This window comes from Borostomias antarcticus (assembly GCF_949987555.1).
Source record: "Borostomias antarcticus genome assembly, chromosome: 2".
Classification (NCBI taxonomy): Eukaryota; Metazoa; Chordata; class Actinopteri; order Stomiiformes; family Stomiidae; genus Borostomias; species Borostomias antarcticus.
The window spans coordinates 22,334,134-22,356,633 of record NC_140235.1 but is presented as its reverse complement, the minus strand read 5'-3'; the positions used below and the strand labels follow the sequence as shown (position 1 = coordinate 22,356,633).

The window sequence follows — 22,500 nt, the reverse complement described above, 5'->3', positions numbered from 1 at the left end:
GGTGGGTTGAACTTTAGCAGGAGCTGTGTTTAGTGTGACAGTAAAGTTTGCAAGGGGCAGGCAGAAAGTATGATTCATGAAGGCCAAGCATGTCAAGAATGCTGAACATAAATTTCATCTGAGCTATGAGAAAACCTTCTTAAGTGTTTTCTGTATAGAGTCTTATATAAGGCTATGTCTTGTTTAAGGCTAGCCCCAACCCTATAACATTTAGCCTCCTCAAAACGTATAGGGCTATTACAGGATGATGACTTATACTATACCTGTTGAGTCTACCGTTAGATTGAGGCGACGTCTTTGCGGTCCGAAGTCATACGTTTGTGGCTAGAGTCTCAGGCAGGGCTTTATCTCAATAGGTTTCTTCCTATTCATCTGTGCTACCCTCCCCAAATCTGCAGTAGAAAGAACACATTTGGACTGAACTCCTCTGGAACCAGAACATCCCACCTCCGGGCCGAGGTTTTAATTCCTGAGTTGGGTTGAGCACACAAGCCATGGTTCCAAACCACCTCTGCTACTCCAGCCCCTTGAGGCTCCCTGTGAGAGCTAATAGGGACTTTAAGCAACGACCGCTACGACGAGCCGCCACGGTGACCGGAAATGGATCAGTGCTCGATAGATAAACCTGCCTGCCGTAGCAGCTGATTCTACGACGGCAAAACCCCCTGTTTCGCGTAGTGGCTACAACGTCTCGGAAACGCTTCGCCGTAGGGGCCGGTCGGCTGTTTGCTTAACGATTTTGACCTCTACGGCGAGAGCGTCATAGCAGATCTATTTCCGGCCACCGTAGCAGTCCTGAAAACCATCGTTGCTTAAAGTCCCTGATAGCAGCAGGGATGAGGCTGCATCAGCTCTGTGACCTGAAGGGCCCTCCCTTGAACTGGTGACCGTTCACTTATGGCACTGCAATCGCCCCAATGTGGCCTCCCCCATTGAACCCTCCCCTTTGCTCCCCCATTGACCCCTGACCCCACCCCCTCCCCTGAGTGAGGTCATCAGTGAATGAGGTCATCGCCTCTCTGTCTCTTACGTATGTTTTGATGAGACCAAGGGTGGACTGAGATATTGTTCTTGATGTTTTTTCAGAATGTATTGTGTGTGTGTGTGTGTGTGTGTGTGTGTGTGCGCGTGCATGCGTGTGCGTACACACACACGTGAGCGCATGTGTGTGAGTAACTGAAAGAAACAGATATACACAATAGACTGCTCAGAGCCTTGCAATTGTTGACACCACTACTACCATCGCCTGATTGATCCCCAGCAGGCTTGACCTACAGTACATGACCTATATGACCTTCTCATCCTGCATCTTCAAAATGACCTGCAAAGCAATGAAGCAGCACTGTTACAGCTGACCGCCGGCCCTGGACAGTTGCCCCGGCTTCAGTACCGGCCTCCACACGCCCGGCCAGGGTGAACGTCAGGCTGTTGACCCTGGAGCCGAGGCCTGTACTCGCGTGCGAAGGCCTGCCTCGGCGACGGGGAGCGCAGCTTACAGCCTGCTAAACCCCGGCTCATCTGAGGGACTGTGAATAGGGATGGGATTTGCATCGATAATAAAGCCTACTTTAGCAGCAACGACAGCTGTAGTAGCAGCAGCAGTCACTGGCTCTAGCCCGTGTGTGTGTGTGTGTGTGTGTGTGTGTGTGTGTGTGCATGCGTGTGTGTGTACATTGTATGTTGGAGTCTCACATTGCTCCATCTCCGACTGTAACAAAATTGACGTCTACAACCCTCATCTGACTGACAGTTACTGAGTGATGTGTTGTAGTATGCTGGTACTTTACTACGCATAGTACCACTGAGTCATACAGTATATTTTAATCCTTATTTTTTCTGGTCTTCTTAACATACAGAGCCTGACTTGCATGCAGTGACCCCTCAACTAGCAGCGCCCTCTATGGATTCTCTCCAGTAATAGTACAGTCAGTTAATCCCAGGACACTGGGTGTACATTTGATAAGGACTTTAAGCCTATAAGCTGTAATAAGCATTCATTTTATGACTGTCAATTGAACTGAGTGTGTCTGAGCAGACTTTGGTGTCTAGTCTCTGTTAATTATCTGGCTTGTGTACCACACCCACACGCACGCACGCACACTCACACACACACACACAATGTAGGACTACAGTATGTTGGGCCCACAGCTGAGCTCCCTACCCTTCCCTCATTGTCTCATCCTACAGACCTCTCCTCCTCATCTCCAGGTTTGTGTATCTGTAAACCACGCCCCTACACGAGACCATCATCTCAGTCACGCACAAGAGCATATCCGTCTCACGTGAGAGAGAGAGAGAGAGAGAGAGAGAGAGAGATAATACCATGACATGGAAACTATTGCAGTCTGTCCCTACGGATAAGGTTTAGTTCCCCGTTTCAATTTTATATTAAGAACGTGCAGTTGTGAGGGAGACACAGTCAGTAAACATTTCGTTTTAATCATTTCACATTTAGAAGTCAATGTACAAATGAGGTTTGCTAGCATATAACACTCATCGAGAATTTCACACAAAATAAATAGTAGGCTAATAGTGCAAAATATCATATGCCTGAATTTATTGACAGTTGCTAAGTTCCATTCCTTGGACCGGGTGTCCTACAAACAATGTGGATATTAACCGCATCCAGATAATAAGGTCACTATAGATTAACCTTGATGCATACAAAATTGCAACACATTACTTAAAAGGTAGGTAGGCCTATGAGAAATCACTCTAGCATCTGTCCGCGGGGAATCCCTGCTGACCGCCAAATGAACTCGACAGGTCGGACACGGATTTGCTCCATATTCCATACGGCGTTAGATTCTTCTACATTAGGTATCAGCATTTTACAAGGCAAGACAGATACTTCGTCGAAATCCCCCATATGCCATACCCACGTCCCCTTGGAAATAAAACTATTTTTAGATATCCAAACGCACCATTCATAAAAGGAGATATCCAGATAACTTTCTCCAATAAGTTCCATTGGAAATATGTCGAATGGGATTTCGGTGGTTGGCAAATATATTTTACCAAAACGAATCGTATTCTCAAAATATCCGTCTCATGTTGGCTGGTGCTTCGAGCTGCAGGGCGAAGAGAGTCCCAACCAAGAACAGCTTCAGAGGGGATTTGTACTGCGGTGCCTCGCGTGTGATCCCTCCCCTTGCTCTGCTCAAAAATGTGTGTGTGTGTGTGTGTGTGTGTGTGTGTGTGTGTGTGTGTGTGTGTGTGTGTGTGTGTGTGTGTGTGTGTGTGTGCGTGTGTGTGTGTGTGTGTGCGCGCGCGCGGGTGTGCGTGCGTGTGTGCGTGTGAAGGAGAGAGTAGACTGCTTGGCTGGCTGGCTGGAAACGTGTATGTGTGTGTGTGTGTGTGCGCGCGCAGTCTGTTTGCGAGGCAGCAGCGTTGCGTGCGAAGAGCTCGACATGTCATTCAGAGGAATCCGCCACCTGAAACGCGAGGAAGTGAAGGCGACTCAATTGGGTATAAAGCATCAACCACATCTGCCCCGAGCACTGCAAACTGATGAAAACATCAGGTCCGAGCTCTAGTCGAGCAGTCGCTATATTTTCCTGAGGAATAATAATCATTATAGCCCACTTACCGTGCACATCCAGTTAATAATATATTCATTCAACTGAATGACACAACCAACACTATACTGGAATTAAGTAATATACCCAGACCTTCTTGGTAAGTCTTTTACATTTTATTACATTTTGCACACCGGTACTGTAGCTTTTGTGGATGACAATTTTATTACATAATAAATGTATTTGATGTGGGTATAGTTTATCTATAGGAGGACGCAGCATGTGTTTTGCTTGTTTTTTGTACATTTTACCGCAATGAGGACAATGAAGTTTAAGCGATGTACAATGAATATTGAATCGCTTTTATGTTGTTTTGACTACAAACTTTATATCCCTTTTTCTGTGCGTTATTGTAGGCTAAAATAAAAAGTATTTCTTGGGGTTATTGCTAGAGGTTGTAATCGGGTTCTCGTGGGCATGGGCATCGTTTTTCATCTTCATTAGGGATTCTGTTTTCAGGGTTTTATTTTATGGAGTACAGTATAGTAGGCTATAGTGAAGTGTATTTCTGCAGCCGGTTGCTACGGTGTTCAGTGTATAGGATCGTAAGTAACCGCGCGCGTCAAAAGTTTCCCCATCTTCTCCACAGCGCACCTGTTACCTACACGGAGCGCAAGACCATGATTCCTCCCGGGGACTGTATGTACGCGGGCAGGAAGAGGAGGAAGCCGGTCCAGAAACAGTTAAGGGTCTATGGTTTATTATCTGTCTTCATCTTTTCTTCATCTTGATTCATGAAGTAGAGTTCTTTCAGAGCTCTCATTGCGTTTCATTGCCGTTTTCGTCTCATCTCTGATGTCTTGAGCAAAGTTGTTCAGCTAGAACCCGGGATAGAGTTGCTAATACAAACACGGTCTACACACTGACCAGGAAGGAGGCCTTATTTACGTTTTTCAATAATAGTGGTTTATGAATATTGGGTGTGGGAGATTCAGTCATGGCTCTATTCACCCACTCTAAAACCGAGGGAGAGTCAACACCATTACAAAATTATACATTTCATCAGACTCTTTTCATATTGTTGAACACATGCAGAGAGAGAGAGAGAGAGAGACAGAGAGATTAAGCTATATTTGTTATTTATGTCATTAAATGTGAAGTTTATTTTACACAAGACGCTTTCATTACAATTCTGCCACAGTTTAGTATTCTTTGCAATGGGAGCCGAAGTCAACAATTTCTTGATCATCAAAATCGTATTCTGTCTTTGATAGCTGGCATTGGATATATGATCCGGCCGAGGGGTTGCAGGGTTGCGTGTGAGAGGGGTTGGAGGGGTGGGAGAGGTCACCGGCTGGCACCAGAAACCAGAGCCCAAAGGAGCCGGAGAGACCATACAGTACAGCTCTATCCTGGTCCCTCTCTCTCTCTCTCTCTCTCTCTCTCTCTCTCTCTCTCTCTCTCTCTCGTTCTCTCTCTCTCTCTCTCTCTCTCTCTCTCTCGCTCTCTCTCTCTCTCTCTCTCTCTCTCTCTCTCTCTCTCTCTCTCTCTCTCTCTCTCACACACACACACACACACACACACACACACACACACACACACACACACACACACACACACACACACACTCTCTCTCTCTCTCTCTCTCTCACTCTCTCTCTCTCTTCTGACCAGGACAGGTGTATGGGATGAAGATCAGAGTCTGTAGAGACCTTTCAGCTATAACATGAGGAGAGAGAGAGATCTGTCTGTAAGGGCACCTGTTGCAGCCAGCAGAGAGGGAGAGAGAGAGAGAGAGAGAGAGAAGGAGAGAGAGAGAGAGAGAGAAGGAGAGAGAGGGAGAAAGACATCGAGAAGGGAGAAAGAGAGAGAGAAGGAGAAAGAAAGAGAGAGGGAGGGGAGAGAGAGAGAGGAGAGAGAAAGAGAGAGCATTAGAGAGAGGGAGACAGAGAGAGGGGGAGGGCATGGAGTTGGAGTGTTGACTCATAGGATATGCATGATGCTGCACATACTGTAACGTTATAGATGCTGCAACATCAGGCCAACCTAAATTCAGCCCTTCACCCGTTTGGCCGTCTTAAGGTACTCTAATGTACAGTGTCCATGAGGGATTACGGGTTACATTACTGAGGAGGACGCACATGTTTGTTTGAAACACGCGGCTGGTCGTTTACAACGATCACGTGAGGAAGTGCAGTGTAGCGCCAGAATGCACGCCATCCACTGCCAGCAGGAGGTCTGGCCTCCCACTTTCAGCGCCATGATCGGGTCATTCGACCTATCTGATAAAAATGTAAAAAAATAAATATATATAATAATAAATCAAAAAGTTGTTTCTAATGTGGTATCCGTTTATGCTAAAGACTTTGGTGTTCTTCTGGAAACCTCATTCTAATACTTTTATATGTTGCAACCTCTCTTTTTCTGTTTCCTGTATTCACCTCTCCGCCGGTTTGATAGAATGTCAGATAAATATTTATCGACAAAAAAAAAGAAAGTCTTGTGGGTTTCAGGAAAACGACGTCGGCGAGTGAGAAGACCAATCCGTCCAAGCGTCACCGGGACCGCCTGAACGCCGAGCTGGACCGGCTGGCCAGCCTGCTGCCCTTCTCCCCCGACGTCATCTCCAAGCTGGACAAGCTCTCCGTGCTTCGCCTCAGTGTCTCCTACCTCCGGGTCAAGAGCTTCTTCCAAGGTAGGAGCACCCTTGGTGTGTGTGTGTGTGTGTGTGTATGTGTGTGTGTGTGTGTGTGCAGGAAGTCTGTCTCACTGTGTAAAGGTTTGGGCCTCCTGTAACTGTACCTGTCGTGTGTTTATACGCACTGATGTTGTTGAAGTTGTGTGTGTGTGTGTGTGTGTGTGTGTGTGTGTGTGTGTGTGTGTGTGAGTGTGTGTATGCGTGCGCATGTGTACTGTATGCATGCGTGTGTATATGTGTGTACTTGTGTGCATATGTGTGTGTGTGTGTGTGTTTATACTTTAATTCTTCTATGCTGTCACTTCAATGTGTTGCACTTGGGACAGACATGTGGTCTATTGTGAAGCAGTAAGGTGTGTGTGTGTGTGTGTGTGTGTGTGTGTGTGTGTGTGTGTGTGTGTGTGTGTGTGTGTGTGTGTGTGTGTGCGTGTGTGTGTGTGTGTGTGTGCGTGTGTGTGTGTCAGAAGTTGTGACACCCTGTGATCCTGATTGAGATAGTATTTACTGTACACAACACTCCCTCAGACTTAGGACATCCTTTACTAAAAAATATATCTTAGACAAGGTGTGTCTGTGTATGTCTGTATGGGTCTGTGTGTGTCTGTGTGTGCGCATGTATGCGTGCGTACACAAGAGAGTGTCACAACAACACAACAAGTGTCACAACAACAACAACTTTAGACTTCCTGTCAGTCTAAGAACATGTCAACCACACTGGTGTTTATATTCATATTTGTCTGTGTCAACTTTCACTGCTGTGGCTGTGTGCTAATTTCTGTCTGTGCCCCTTTCTTATAAAACCATGTTTTAGATTAAATATATATATATCATACATTCTAGCTCCTTTTTTTTTAGCAACTAGTGACTCAGCGACTACTTTAACATCCAAGAGATCTGGTTTGACTCTGAACTTGTGACTTTCCCAAAAGGCCTTGTGAATATCACTCTGCTGGCTTCTGCTCTACCAGGACAACTGCATGACCTCTTCACCATCATAGTGCTCTATTAGCAGTGGTTTACCATTTTCGATTCCTTTATCTGTCACTATCTCAATTAATATATGTCTCTCTCTCTCTTTCTCCCTCTCTCTTACTTTTTCTCTCTCTCTTTCTCCCTCTCTCTTATACTTGGGTAGTCTCCCGCCCAGAGCGTGTCTAGTCTTTATGCTCTCAGTTGAAGTGGTGCAATGCCGCCAGGACCCCACTAAAGTTTTAGAATACTTGAATCCTCCTGATTCTCTATTGCTCTCTCTCCTCTCTCCTCTCTCTCTCTCTCTCTCTCTCTCTCTCTCTCTCCCCCCTCCCTGTTCCCTCCATCCGCGGAGCAGTCGAATATTTACGAGACGGTTTCAGGAAGCATTTTTTGCGGCGACCGGCTCCTACGGCGCACGTGCCGGAACGGGGGCCGTCGGGTCGGCCGGATGAGAGGGACGCCTTTGAAAGAGCGTCCCTTTATCCCCCTCCTCTCCTCCGTCCATCCCTCCATCCGCCGCTGTCTGCTCTTCATTAGTGACGCCGTGTTCACCTCCTCGGGGGTTAAAGTAGGGTAGGCGCCCCCTCCAAATCCGACCGGCTGACCTCCACTGGTACCTCTTCAGTGAGGATCCTTCGTCAAGCCGATCCCCGGAGAAGTGTTTTTGAAGCATGACTTTCTAAGAATTCGATGCCCCGACTTCGGGACAGGTGCGCCAGACGACGGCCCGCTATTTGACCCTGTAGGCATGCAGATCTTGGGACGTTGAGGATGTGTGATGGGGAACTTTCGGTCGATTCGATCAGCTGACAGAATGAGAATCTGTGGAACTAGAATCTGAATCTTTAGAACCAGAATCATATAGTCTTCAGATCTGAGTCCATCTCCCCGTCCCTTGGGTCGTAACTCACATCTCCTGACCGCCCCCCCCCCCCCTCTCCACACACACACATGCACACAGTTTAGGTACGTATATCGATTATAGCCCAGTGAGAAAGCGCATCTATCAGGCAGGTCAAAGGTGAGAAAGAGGCTGGTTAAAGATCTGTGATCGCGGCGAGGGGATGAGCACGAAGGAAGGAGAGAAAGAAGATAGAAGGTAGCCTAAGACGGGAGGCTGACTTGAATATCCTGACCTTAGGCCTAGAGGTAGGAGACTAAGTCATACATGTATAACGGCCATCTAACGAGATCAGTTAAGATCAAGTTAGGAAGTCATTACATTAAGGGTTGGCCGTCTTTCAAGTCCGAACCGATGTAAATTATTGTCATGTTCTGTTCGTTATATGTCCTCCTTCTCCGCACGAACATGCAGTAAGTCACAACACAAGGCCCTGTTCGCTCATCCCAGCTCACAGGCCAACAGGGCAGAGGAGTGCAGTTGTCACTGCCGCCACTAGAGGGCCTGTGTGCGCGTCGAGGCAGAGGGAGCGGAGGAAGATGCTGCCTGTCTGCTGATCTCTGATCAGTTTTAATGTTATGTAAAGTGTGTGAGGCTCGCGTGAGAGCTCCTGGGTGGAGCTGTGTATACAACACAATATGCAAATACAGCCTGGGGCAGTGTGTGTGCGCGCATGTGTGCGTGCGAGCGTGCGTGTGTGTAGAAGGAGAGAGAGAAAGAGTGTCAAAGGGAAACTAGAGAACAAGAACGATATAACCCACCGTTATTGATGTGATGGCCAGTGTGTAGAGAAAGTCAACGCAAATAGCCTGTATCATCTCCAGACAGCGTTCTGATCCACAGTTATATAGATGTTCGAGCGTAGATGTCTGGTGTTTGACCCGCATCTGAATCTCTGCGTGTCAGCTTGGACCATCTATCACATTCAGATCTACGTCCGCATCCAAACCGCTCTGCCCCCCGGGGGGCAGCTGTCCAGCTATGAGCCGAGAACCACGTTCTGTTCTGCAGGATAGTATGAAATATGGATTGTCTGATGATAGTATAAAATATGGATTGTCTGAGATGTTGGCATCGGAGGGGAGCTCATGTGGACTCTGATAGTATATCCTGTTTTAAGGAGGCTGAACGCAGTCCAGCAGAGCCTGCTTCCAGCCCCCATGCCTCTCACTGGTCAGATACGGGAGTGTTTCGGGAGAACGCGAACGCTTTAAACTGAAGACAGACGCTAACCTCAGGGGACCTTTAGAAAGGACCTGGATACAGATCAGTCATGTTCTCTCATCTTCATTCTCCCCATGTTCAAGTCAGTGTGTGTGTGTGTGTGTGTGTGTGTGTGTGCGTGCAGGCGTATGTTTGTTTGTGTGTGTGTGTATGTTTGTTTGTATATGTGTGTGTATGTGTGTTTGTGTGTGTGTTTGTGTGTGTGTTTACAGTCAGCTGGTAGTGTAATCCCCTCCTGTTTTATATAAGGTCACTGCCACGCCTGTAATTGGGCTCCTAGTGAAATATTTACAGGTTGGATTAGATAGCTGCTCTCCTCTGTCTCTCTGGTCCTCCTCTATTTAGTCTATACGCACGCACACACACACACACACACACATACATACATACATACATACATACATACATACATACATACATACATACATACATACATACATACATACATACATACATACATACATACATGTATGTTCAAACCCAAGCACTACACACACACACACACACACACACACAGACACACAAATCTGTCTCTGTGCGCCAACGATCCACTTTATGTCCAATCACTGGGGGAACAGCTGAAGGAGATAGTTTACTTAGGATCAGCTCACAGGAGACAAAATCTTAAGTAAAGACAATCCCAAAAAGAACTTAAGAATACAAATGGTTGGTCGAAGACAACAAGGGATTTGGGTCCAGCTGCGTGTTTTTAGTTTCGGATCAGGAATGTTTGACACAGGAATTGGGGCTTGTTGTGACATTCTGACAACTCACCCGAATCATTAATTGTCTACATTCCCAAGGTAGTGGTTATGGCTCTAAGTCGTGTGTTACTTGCCAGGCTTGTTCATGTTACTGGGTGGGCCATGTCCCCCACCCTCTCTCTCCTCACCCCCCCCTCCTCATCCTCCTCTCCCTCTCTCTCTCTCTCTCTCTCTCTCTCCTCATCCCTCTCTCCTTCCCTCTGCCCCAGGAGGAGGCTCCTTTTCGGTGATCAGATATTCTCCTCTAATGGCGCCCAGCCGTTTGACTGTGAGGTGGAAGGAGAGATGATGGAGAGCAGAGGACGGGTGGAGGCTGGATGGAGGGAGGAGGAGGAGGGAGGAGGGAAGTTAACGGGGCCTGTGATGAAGATCAGATGGGGTTGTGAGCTCTGGACCCGGGCCTGGCCCCGACTCACTAATAAAACGCAGACCTCACTATCAGACATGGAGATCTAGCCTAATGCTAGCACAACGCTAGCTAGCAGCTCCTTAACATACCCTGTGGGTCTGATTCATACTTGCAGCAGCAGCGCTAGCTACTCTCCATGCCCTGTGGGTTCGAGTCATGCTAGCACAACGCGAGACACTCCTATCTGTGCTGTGGATCTAGCTCGCGCTAACTGCTGGTTCCTCTCTCCGAGTCGAAGCCAGGCTGTCGAGACGTTAGCTTCTGAACGAGACGGAGGTGGGCAGGGGAGAGGGGGGGGGGGGCGGAGAGGAACAAAATGGGAAGGGGGTGGCGTTGGGGGGATGGGGGTGTCTGGGAGGAGGGTTGGGGAGTATGGGAGAGGGTAGTATGAGGGTTGGGGAGGGAGGGGGTGGTGGTGGGAGAGGAGAGTTCATCTCACTCAGCCCTCACCTCAGGTTTCTCTCTCCCTATCATCACGTCTGTGGGACGGCTACAATATCCACCCATCCTTCTCTCCTCTACCCCTCTCTCTCTCCCTCTCCCTCTCTCTCCCTCTCTCGCTCTCTCTCTTTCCCTCTCTCTCTCTCCTTCTCTCACTCTCTCCCTCTCTCATCTCCCTCTCTCCCTCTCTCTTCCTCTCTCTCACTCTTTCTCTCCCTCTCTCTCCCCGTTCTCTCCCTATCTCTCCCTCTCACTCTCTCTCTCCCTCCCTCACTCTCTCTAACTTCTCTCTCTCCCTCTCTCTTTCTCTCACTCTCCTCTCCCTCTCTCCCTCTCTCTATCCCTCTCTCCTCCCTGTCTCTCCCTCTCTCTCCCCATCTACCCCTCTCTCTCTCCCTATATCTCTCAATCTCTCTCCCCCTCTTTCCCTCTCTCTCCTCTCTCTCTCCCTCTCTCTCTCTCTCCCCCTCTCTCCCTCTTTCACTCTTTCCCTCTCTCTCTCAATTCAATTAAATTCAAAGGGGCTCTATTGGCAAGGGAAACATATGACTACATTGCCAAACCAAGAGAAAAAAAAGATTCAATAAAATGTAAAGATCATGCTTAAGAAGGAATTAAAGGAACCAAGACTCAAACAAAAAAATAAAATGCATGTACAGTGTTCAACAATGTGCAAATATTGTACGTATAAAGGGCATGTATTAAAATATGTTATTTTAAAGTGTATTCTATTTTACATTTACATTATTAACTATGCACAGTGTTCAACAATGTGCAAATAATTTAAGTCTGCAGGGCAAGGGTAAATAAGAAAATAAAAAAATATTTTAGATACATATTCTCTCTCTCTGTCTGTCCGTCTGTCTCTGTCTCTCTCTCTCTCTCTGTGTCTGTCGGTCTGTCTCTCTCTCTCTCTCTCTCTCTCTCTCTGTCTGTCTGTCTCTCTCTCTCTCTCTCTCTCTCTCTCTCTCTCTCTCTCTCTCGCTCCCCCTCAGTGCTTCCTCCACATTGACTCTCACATGTCTGTCATACTCTCAGTGTTGATTGCAAGCTATTTGGGTATTTGGCTATTTTGGTATTTATTTCCTTATACAGTAGCACTTATCAGTTCCAGAGGCTCTTTTCTGTCTGTGTGAATACGGCACTTTTAGACCCCCCCCCTCCCCACACACACGCGCATACACACACACACACGCACACACACGCGCGCACACACACACACACACACACACACACACACACACACACACACACACACACACACACACACACACACTTTCATCTGCTGTGGAGATATGACATCTAATCCTATCTAGAGAAGTGATACATTTAAGCTTGGCAATCTCTCTCTCTCCCTCTCTCTCTCTCTCTCTCTCTCTCTATCTCTCTCTTTCTCTATCTCTCTCTCTGTCTCTCACTCCTCTAGAGCTGCTGACAGATCAGCATAGAGGACATCTGACTGTGGGAATCTCTTTCCAACACTTGGCCCTAGCAGATTACTGTCATTCCCACTGCTACATGACGAAGATGAAGGCGGAGATGATGATTTGCAGGGATAATATTTACGTCTGGGGCTCAGGTCCCCAGTGCGAGGGCATCCACAGTGCAACACGGAGAGACAAGACCCTGGTGTGGGATGCTAGACCTCAGATTGAAGTCTGATTGGCCCCTGGCCATCCTAAATTTGATCAGACACAGGCCTGCTGAGCGTTTGGAGTGTGTGTGTGTGTGTGTGTGTGTGTGTGTGTGTGTGTGTGTGTGTGTGTGTGTGTGTGTGTGTGTGTGTGTGTGTGTGTGTGTGTGTGTGCGTGCGTGCAGTGTGTGTTTGATGTGTGGTGACATGCATACTCACTTCCCTCAGGTCATTAGATTGTAACCTGATTGGTTCTTCACAGTGGTTATACGATTTATTGTATTAGGAAACAGGAAGAGAAGAGAACACAAGTCTCGAGAGTGACTGACTGACTGACTGACTGACTGACTGACTGACTGACTGACTGACTGACTGACTGACTGACTGACTGACTGACTGACTGCCTGACTGACTGACTGACTGACTGACTGGTTGACTGCCTGACTGACTGACTGACTGACTGACTGACTGATTGACTGCCTGACTGACTGACTGACTGACTGACTGACTGACTGGCTGACTGACTGACTGACTGCCTTGCTTTAGACAGTAAAGCTACTGTATACATGATCTCACATCATTTCTGTTGCGCACTGTATGTACTTCTGAAACAAACATAACGTTTTGTAAAATAATGGATAATTGTAATATCCAAGCACTCGTTTAACCACGACCGCTGTTCCCCGACTAGGGTCTGGTGACGACTATCACCCCAGCTCTGTCATATATCAGAGTTGTGTTTGTTTATAGTCTCAGCAGCCCATCCCTCAGGGCTGTCCATCATGATGGGTGCTGACAGGACGCGATGGGATACTAAGCAAGTGCACCCAATGCTGCCAAGCTCAGTAATCCAACCTGTTCTGGGATTTGATCCAGGGAGAGAAGGGTATACTGTTGATATGTCATAGCAACATGTGCACACATTCACATACACACACACACATACACACACACACACACACATGCACATATACACACACACACACACACACACATGCACATACACACATGCACATACGCGTGCACACACACACACACACATATAGACAAATATACACGCACACACACACACACAGGCAGAAAAACATACACTCACACATGGGCAAACAAACATAAACACACACATACACACACACAGACACAGCATCACTCTTACAGTCAAGCTTTGAGAAGGGTCCTCTCCATTCCCATGCGTTCCCATGCTAAATCAGTGTTGTGAAGCCTCATCCTCGCCCCTATCACGTTTCACGCTTGGTTTCAACTCCTGGACATCTGCTTCATGTGAACCATCTGTCTGTGTGTCAGTCCTCTGCATCAAAACACTCTCTATCCACCACTGTATCTCTGCACCTGATCTTTGCGAAACATGACCGTCTGTCTGTGTCTCAGTCCTCAGCGTTACACTCTCTCTATCCACCACTGTCTGTACAATATCTCTGCACCTGGTCTGTGAGAAACAGGGTTGAGTGAGTGGGTTTTTTGGCATATGAAACATAATGTTTTGTGGGATATGGTCAACAACGGAAATGTTGTTTGGTAACTTTGCAGCCTGTCCAACAGATCTCCACGTGTTTGATCTTCCTCTGAGTTCAAACGGTCCGGGTGGGTTTGACTGCGCCGGTTCAATGAAATCAACCACACCCAAAATATTAACCAGTTTGAAGCAGTATTAACCAGCCATGTTTTAGGCAGGTCGGCAGTGTTAGCCCAGCACACTGAGAAGACAGCTCTGTCTCTCAGCTCCGGCTGACTCCCAACACACACACACACACACACACACACACACACACACACACACACACACCAGGGAATGAGGAAGAGAAGGGCCACCAGGAAGGAAGCGTCTCCTCTGCTCACACGGCTCCCTACGTCAGCGTCACGTCTGACTTTGAACCCAGACAGACAGACCCAGGTGTCGAAACCTCCGGCTCACGTCACGCTAAGCTAAGCAGGCCTGACGGGTCCATTCCCTTTCCCTTCCATCCAGAATTCAGGAAGTGGACGCCATGGTGGAAGCGAAACATTTCGAAACTTTCGAGAACAGACACCTATCGGTGGCTTTAAATGGTTCGAGCCGGACCCGGCTGTGCTGAGCCTGCGTTGACGGACGAGGAAGGCCGGCGGTCGTGGTCCAGTAAACTCTGTGTGACCGCAGGGCGGTCAGGGTGTGAACCCAGAAACCTCGGTCTAGAACAGAAGTGGTCAGGCTCCACTAGTAGGGGAGAGTGTAAACCTGGATCATCAACAACAACAACAACAACAACCACCTTGCTATTGGGCTGCAGGCAGCGCAACGGAGGTGGTTTGGAACCAAGCTGTTGGGAGGAGATAGCCCCGCTTGAGACTTGAGAATATCTGTGGAAGAAAGCCTGAGCTGTGCCCGGGGTGTGGGGGTGGGGGGGTGGGAGGGGGGGGGCTGGACATGTCATGGTGATTCTCGTTTCACAGTAATCTGCTTCCAAGCTAACAGACCAGCCGGATCAGGGTTAAACCAATTGACCTTTTCATTATAGCTTATAGCCTGGCCAAGGCCCAATCACTGAGTCACGCAAGCAGAAACCAACCAATGGGATATTTGTTTGGAAACATGTCTTAGCGCATTGCCGTCACATAACAAGTGATGCATGAAACTAAAATGCCGAATCCTAGATTCACATATTGTACAGTTTATTTTCCCAAAAGGCAAAAGACGAAGAACAAAAAGTATCTACAATAATACTGTATAATTTATTTACCACTTCTAAATGTAAAAACAAAGCAAATGGTCGGATTGACAATAGCTTCCTTCTGTATCTGATCTGACTACTACTGACACACGCACACACATGCACACACGCACACACGCACGCACACACGCACGCACACACACACACACACACACACACACGCTCTTGTTTGATTCGCACGCGATGCCCAGAGCCCAAGGGGAGCGAGGTTCCAGCTGAATGTCATGTGTCACAACAGGCCAATCCAGAACGACCAAGACTCTTCCTGGGCGTCGGCTGCCCTGGTTACACCGCCAACTAATTCCACTGCTCTGTTACACCATACACAGAGAGCTGGCACGGGGAGGAAGCCAAGGTTATTTTTGGCATACTCCCACACAGCTGTATATTTTCTGTATTTTGACTTACAGTATCATGTCCTATGTCATGTCAATAGTGAGTCCTAATGGAGGGGTGATAGAAGGAATATATTTGCATTGTCCCTTTAACGGGGTGATAACCAATGTGCCATAGTTTTACGGCAGCATTCCAACAACACTGGTGTATGTCTTCTTCATCAAATCAGACGTTACCCCATCATCCTCTCTTACCTTTTCCCATAATGCCGTGTGATGGGGGTTCTGGGCGATTCGAGCGCTGGTTAGTGACTAACAACGGCCAGAGGATGAGGTCACGTTTAAGCATGTCGGCCGGCGCTCTCTGTTCTCCATTCCCCCGCTCTCTCCTCCCTTGTTCTCACCTTCCCTGTGATCAGCCCCGTGACCTCTGACCCCTACTCTCTCTCGGAGGACACCCCTGTGTGTTTCTACCCTGACCCCCCCCTCCCCCGGCCCCTCCCCAGCCTCTCCATCTCTCCCCCCACAGCCGCCGTCTCCCGGGGGTATCGCCTGTGCGCGTACCGGCGAGCGCTGACGGGACCGGCGAGCGCGCCCCTCGCGGCGACGGCTTGTGACTGACCCGAGCGCCAACATCAGACGGGAGTTCCCCTCGTTCCCTCCGCTCACACAATATCGCCTCATTCATTAGTCATGAGTGGCCGTTGGCTGTGTGTGTTTCAGTGTATAAAGTGGTCGTGCGAGTCTGAGTGTTGGCGTAATTATGGCATTAGCCGTGTGAATGGGGATGCAGTGCGTGCCGCTGCAGGGGGGGGGCTAATCTGGCGATGTGGTTCCATGCTGAATTGGGTGTTAGTGAGCCCCTTCTCTGGGTCCTGACCTACACACTGTCACAGACAGACACAGCTCTGCGTGTGTGTGTGTGTGTGTGTGTGTGTGTGTGTGTGTGTGTATGTGCGCGTGTGTGTGAGTGTGTCTGTGTGTGTGAGTGAGTGAGTGTGCATGTCTGGGGGAGTGTCGGTGTGTATGGGTTCGTGCATGTGTATGTATGCATGTGCATGTTTGTGTGTGTGTGTGTGTAGGATCCTAACAGCTCCCTCATTAGTGTTAGCTAAATCAAAGACCTGACGCTCTCTTTGTCCCGGTTGGCCTCTCATGCCACGACCGGTGCGCTTGCTTGACTGGGCGTGCTCAAACAATGACCAAGGCGCCTAGGGGGGCCCCTGAGGGCCACAAAGGGCCAGAAGTAAATTGGTGGTGAATTACCCCAGGCCCTATTTGAGGCGCCTCTGCCCCTGCACCAGACACCAGACCCTAACACTTAGTGATGGGTGAGAACACAGTTGGGGGGAGGTGTGCGTGTGTATGTGTATGTTGATGTTTGTTAATGGACTCAGAGGTCTTTGGTGGACCAACACCATTGTTGGAGGCTGTCGTCTGTGATTAGGGTCACCTGCCTCCCCCTCTCCCTGCCTCCCAACCTTCCTGCCTTGCTCCCTCTGTCCTCCCTGCCTCCATCTCTCCCTCCCCTCCACCCTCGTTCCCTCCTGCCTCCTCACCCCATCTCTCCCTCTCTGCCTCCCTTGTCGATTGTCAGTTATACAACCAGCTTGCTGGCATCTGAAATGGTACCTGTGGATGAGTTCAGGGGGAAAGAAAGAAAATGCCTTTCAGAGTGTCCATTTTGTCCCTTGCCTGTCATCCTGGCAGTAGCCATGAACTGCTGGCAGTTATCGTAATAAACATACCACGCGATCTTTTGTGGTCTGTGCTCTGTACTAAAAAGTGTGTGGTATTGCACGTATGATATGATATGATATGATATGATATGATATGATATAATATTATATGATATGACATTGTATGATATCTATACTATAATAGAGCTACCCTTGGCCAGTCCGCTGTCTGTCTGTCTGTCTGTCCGTCCCTCTATCCGGACTTTCCTTGGACACCGTGGGCCTGACAGCATTCATATTTGGCATGGGTATCCATGGGGGTCCCGGACAGACCGTAACAGACCGTATTATTATTATTATTATTATTATTATTATTATTATTATTATTATTATTATTATTATTAGTATTAGTATTAGTATTATTGGTAGTAGTAGTAGGATATATTGTACATTGATATGGTATGGTATATATTATGGTGTGGCATGATATTATGGTATGGTATAGTATATTACCGCACATGATTGCACATGACCTGAATGTAAAGGACACACCACACTCACATATCACGCCGCGCACACATACACACATACACACACACACATACACACATACACAAACTAACACATTACACTCTGCACACTCACTGACTGTATATTGTTCTTCTTCTTAGCTTATCCTTTTTTGCACTAGCATTTTGTACTTTTCTCTTTGCACTGTCCTGTCTCGTCCCTGCACCCTGTCCAATGTTGTCTCCTTGTTATGCACCATGACCGAAAGCAAATTCCTACAGTAATATCTTGAAAAACTGCATGGCAACAAACAAATTCTGATTCTGATCTGTTGTGATATGATATGATATGATATAATATGATATGATATGATATGATATGATGATGGTACAGGATGGTATAGTGTAGTGTACAGTATGGTATGGGAAGGTGAGGTATAGTCTTGTATAGTGTGCCGGTGTGGTAATCAGGGTGTCCTTGGGTGTTTTTCAGTATCCCATTGTCCCTGTGCTGTAAAGGGATATATGTCCTTATGGCTGGAGGATCACTAACATCACACGGTTTGATAGGATGCGGCTCAATAGACTGACAAAGGTGCCAGTTCTCCTTTAGAGAGACACTTGCAGAGAAAGAGAGAAACATGAAATAATTTAGCAAATAAGAGACAATCCATAAGCAGAGTGTACCCCAAAACACCAGTTAGGGTCAGAGTGCGCTGTCAACGGAGGAGAGGAGGGCGAGAGGAGGAGAGGGGATGAGTAGAAGAGAAAGGAGGAGAGGAGGAATATAGGAGAGGAGAGGGCAGGAGGAGTGGAAGAGGAGAGAGCAGAGGGGGCGTGGAGGGGAGCAGAGCGGAGGAGAGGAGGAGTTGAGGACAGCTGAGTGGGGTTGTAATGAATGCTCCGGTTCTTCTCGGAGGCCCGTTGCGTGACTAGGTTCTGGCGGGCTGCTCCCGGCCCCAGGCGCTGTGTGTTAACCAGCAGTCGGGAAGGTATGTCTTAAGTGTTTGACAGTAAACACTGCTGCTCTGCTCTGCTCTGCTCTGGACACACACACATGCACTCACACACACACACACACACACACACACACTCACACACACCCACACACACACACACCCACGCACACACACACATACACAGGGACCCCAGGGACTTGCAGGGACCCCCCACGGTTGTGTGATGACATCACATCTCTAGGGTGCCGCAGAGGCTGATGGGAATCTCTCTGAAACTCTTAGGGGCTAAAACTGAGAGGAGAGAGAGAGGGAGGGAACAGAGGAGAGAGGGAGAATGGGGACAGAGAAGAAAGGGAGAGAGAGGGAGCAGAGAAGAGGGGGACAGAGGGAGGGAGGGAGTGAATGTGAAATTAAAAGATTTCTTTTTTTGTGTCTCCAAATGGGGGGTTTAAGGAATTGTTACTTCTAATGAGATTAGAAAAGGTTGGCACACCCCTGTTACCCGTATAGGCTTTGCTGTACAACTGAGCTTTTATCTATGAGTGGAATTCACTAAGTTACCTCCTACAAAAATGTAGGCAACTTCGGACTTGGCTGTGTAATCCATCAACCAGTGGGAAGAAAGCATGAAGCCGCCACATGCTTGTGTAGTCTCATGTATTCAACTCACGGTCTCAGAATCAGAAACAGATTATTGCCAACAACAGAGGATTTTTTTTTGGTCTAATGGTGCATACCAATAAACAGTATGAATGAGGACAACACAGGACAGCGCAAAATACAATAACATGAGTGACAAATACAATATATAACAGTGGGGCTCCCAGGGGTCCCGGGCCTTGTTGATGAGCCCAGCTGCAGTCAGGAAGAAACTGTTTTTGTGCTGAGAGGTTTTGGTCTTGATGGACCTCAGCCTCTTGTCGAAGGGGATTGGTTCAAATAGTTTGTGTCCAGGGTGGCAGGGGTTGGCCAACATCTTTCTGACTGACGGACTGACTGACGACTGATGACTGAAAGTGCAGCTGTTTGTCTAAAGCGCGAAAAGTAGAGGGGAAAGGACCCGGCCTTGATGGGAACCGGTGCTGATGGTCTGGGAGTCAGAGACGTGTTTCCCAGGCTTCACCTGCTATTTCCTGTCAGACAGGAAGTCGGTCATCCACTGGCAATTGGAGTCAGGCAGCAGCAGGGGAGAGAATACATTCTGGACCTCAAAATGTCCCTTTAGGTTTGATGGGCGAGAGTCTAGTTTGTGACAAAAAGCTTGCAGCTCTAACGTAACCCCCCAGAGAGCTGAGGATCAAAATACAAAAATACATTCAGAAACAGTTTCCTTTATAATAGAGAATAAACAAGATGTGAGCTCATGCATTGTCTTATCTTGGTGAATAAGTGGACCTTTTACATAATTCAGGTTGTTCTACCAACTGTGTCCTTCTGCTCATTAAACGTATCTGCTTTACTCCTCACCTCAAACCTTACATGTGTGCAGAGTACAGAACGTACAGAACAGATAGGACCAAGCAATACAATAGGATTAGGGAAGATGTAGCAGATAGTAGATCTGCTACATCTTCCCTAATCCTATTCTATTGCTTGGTCCTATCTGTTCTGTACTTTCTTTGTGACCTACTGTATCTATCACTGTTTGCACCTGCACACATGCACGCACACACACACACACACACACACACACACACACACACACAAGCAACTCTTAGCAATTATTTTAGCTGCTTCTTAGGCCTTTGGGCCTCTATCAATTCTATACAGCAAAATACAATTGTTGAAATACATTTGAAGCCTACAGATGAATAACCATATATGTGCCATTTACATTTACAGGTGTGTTGCTGTTTTGTAATCTCAGTATCTTATGGCTTTTACATCAAAATTAAATGCATAGCACTACATAGATATTGTGTACTTGCAAGTGATGTATATCATTCACACAAAATATTATTAGGATGGTCTGTACATCTGTTAATGATCAAACTCTCCCCAAAAAATCAAAAGGCACACATTCATCTAGGCCTGATTTGTATCCCCATCTTCTTCAGAGCTTGTCCTACAGCAGAGCTGGGATGATGGTTTTATTATTATTATTATTATAGTAAAGGTAGTGCTGAAGTCCACAAACAGGATCCTGACAGGTTCCTCAGGTCAGGGCGACGGGTCTGTCATCATTGAGTCCCGTGGTCCTTGTTTTTTGGGATGAGAGCGGCGGTCTTGAAGCGAGCTAGTATATAGTACAAGGTGTGTCTCATTTAGGGGTGTAACTATATATCGTGCCACAATATATCGCGATACAGAAACTTCACAATACGTATCGTCAAGGTGAAAACAATATTGTGATATGTTTATTGTATATCAGTGAACACTGGCTACACAATGCTGGTAACAAACACGTCTTTTGTCTCTAGGCCTATCCATGATATTACAACAGTTAAGCTCTAAATTCACAGTGTAGTGGAGTAGAAATGTAAAGAAATGCACTATTGGTGTGAACAGCAGCACTACTGCAACGCTTCACACCTGCCCTTAGTGTATCATATCATATTGTTATTGTCAACCCAATATTGTGTATCGTATCGTATCGTGAGATTAGTGTATCGTTACACCCCTAGTCTCCATTGAGGTGTTAAAAAGGTCTGTGTACTTGGAACTGCTCATTTGACATATTACCATGATATACTGTCATGAATATCATCCTAACAGCCTAACAGCCAGTTATCCATGTTTAGTCTGTAAATTTCACAACCCATATTGGCACATGCTAATAAACACCCATTTTGCAGCTGCTTTTTATTTATTTATTTATTTATTATTTAACTTATTATTATTTTATTTTTTACAGCGTTTGGCAACCGATCCGCTGTGCAGGATATGAGCGGCATGGTTACCAACGATGGCTTCTGTCTCTGGTTAACTGAACTGTCATTTTACAGCCCCTGACCCAGCTGTGTCTTATTACAGCAGCTAGCATTAGGCTAATCTCTGCTGATGAATGGTCTCTCTGGTGCCAGTAGTGCAGTATAGGACAATGTGGAGCCAGCCATCGTCTACCGCACAGCCGGTCAAAAAGAAAGATTGACTACTTGAAAGTATTTGAAAGAGCTGTGTAAGAGGTGTGTTTTATTTATATCACATGTTGCACTTTTCCATTGACCTGCTGAAAGTGTACATAACCACACACACACATGCTCTGTCTTTCTTTGTAACGTCAAATTCAACATTTGCACCATTGTGAAACAATAGCAAATCAACTCCAGGGCTTATGTCGTACCAGCCTGCTTCTTCTCTCTCTCTCTCTCTCTCTCTCTCTCTCTCTCTCTCTCTCTCTCTCTCTCTCTCTCTCTCTCTCTCTCTCTCTCTCTCTCTCTCCCCCCCTACCCCCCACCCCCTCCCTCTCTCTCTCTCTCAACCTGACCCTGTTACTCCAGTGCCCAGGGGCCAATCACACAAGACCTCTCTAAGAAATGAGCAGCCAACCAGATAATGAGTTATTCATCAGAGACGGCCGGCCGGCCTCACCGGGGTGGGGAGGAACAAAGGCAGAGATGAACGGATCGAGATCGTGTTAAACATCATCCATCATGAGCCGCGTCATGTGACTGGAGCTGTAGAGCCTGATAAATGCCAGCCCCAGAATCTCAATGCAATACGAGATGGAGGATGATTAGGAGCCGGAGGAGGTGCTTGGGGGTGGGGCGGGGGTTGGAGGAGAAGGAGGAG

The 22,500-nt window shown here is 47.3% G+C and overlaps 1 protein-coding gene across 1 annotated transcript in view; it reads left to right on the top strand.

Annotated features, from left to right (window-relative positions):
* Positions 1-4,198: 4,198 nt before the first annotated feature.
* The window catches only part of ahrra (aryl-hydrocarbon receptor repressor a), a gene marked incomplete at both ends in the record, with an annotated part of 61,438 nt that continues 43,136 nt past the window's right edge, over positions 4,199-22,500 (top strand). The window contains 2 exons of the mRNA XM_084453822.1: positions 4,199-4,260; positions 6,032-6,213. Of these exons, the coding sequence (XP_084309948.1) occupies positions 4,199-4,260; positions 6,032-6,213 (244 nt within the window). The remainder of the gene's footprint in view (positions 4,261-6,031; positions 6,214-22,500) is intronic.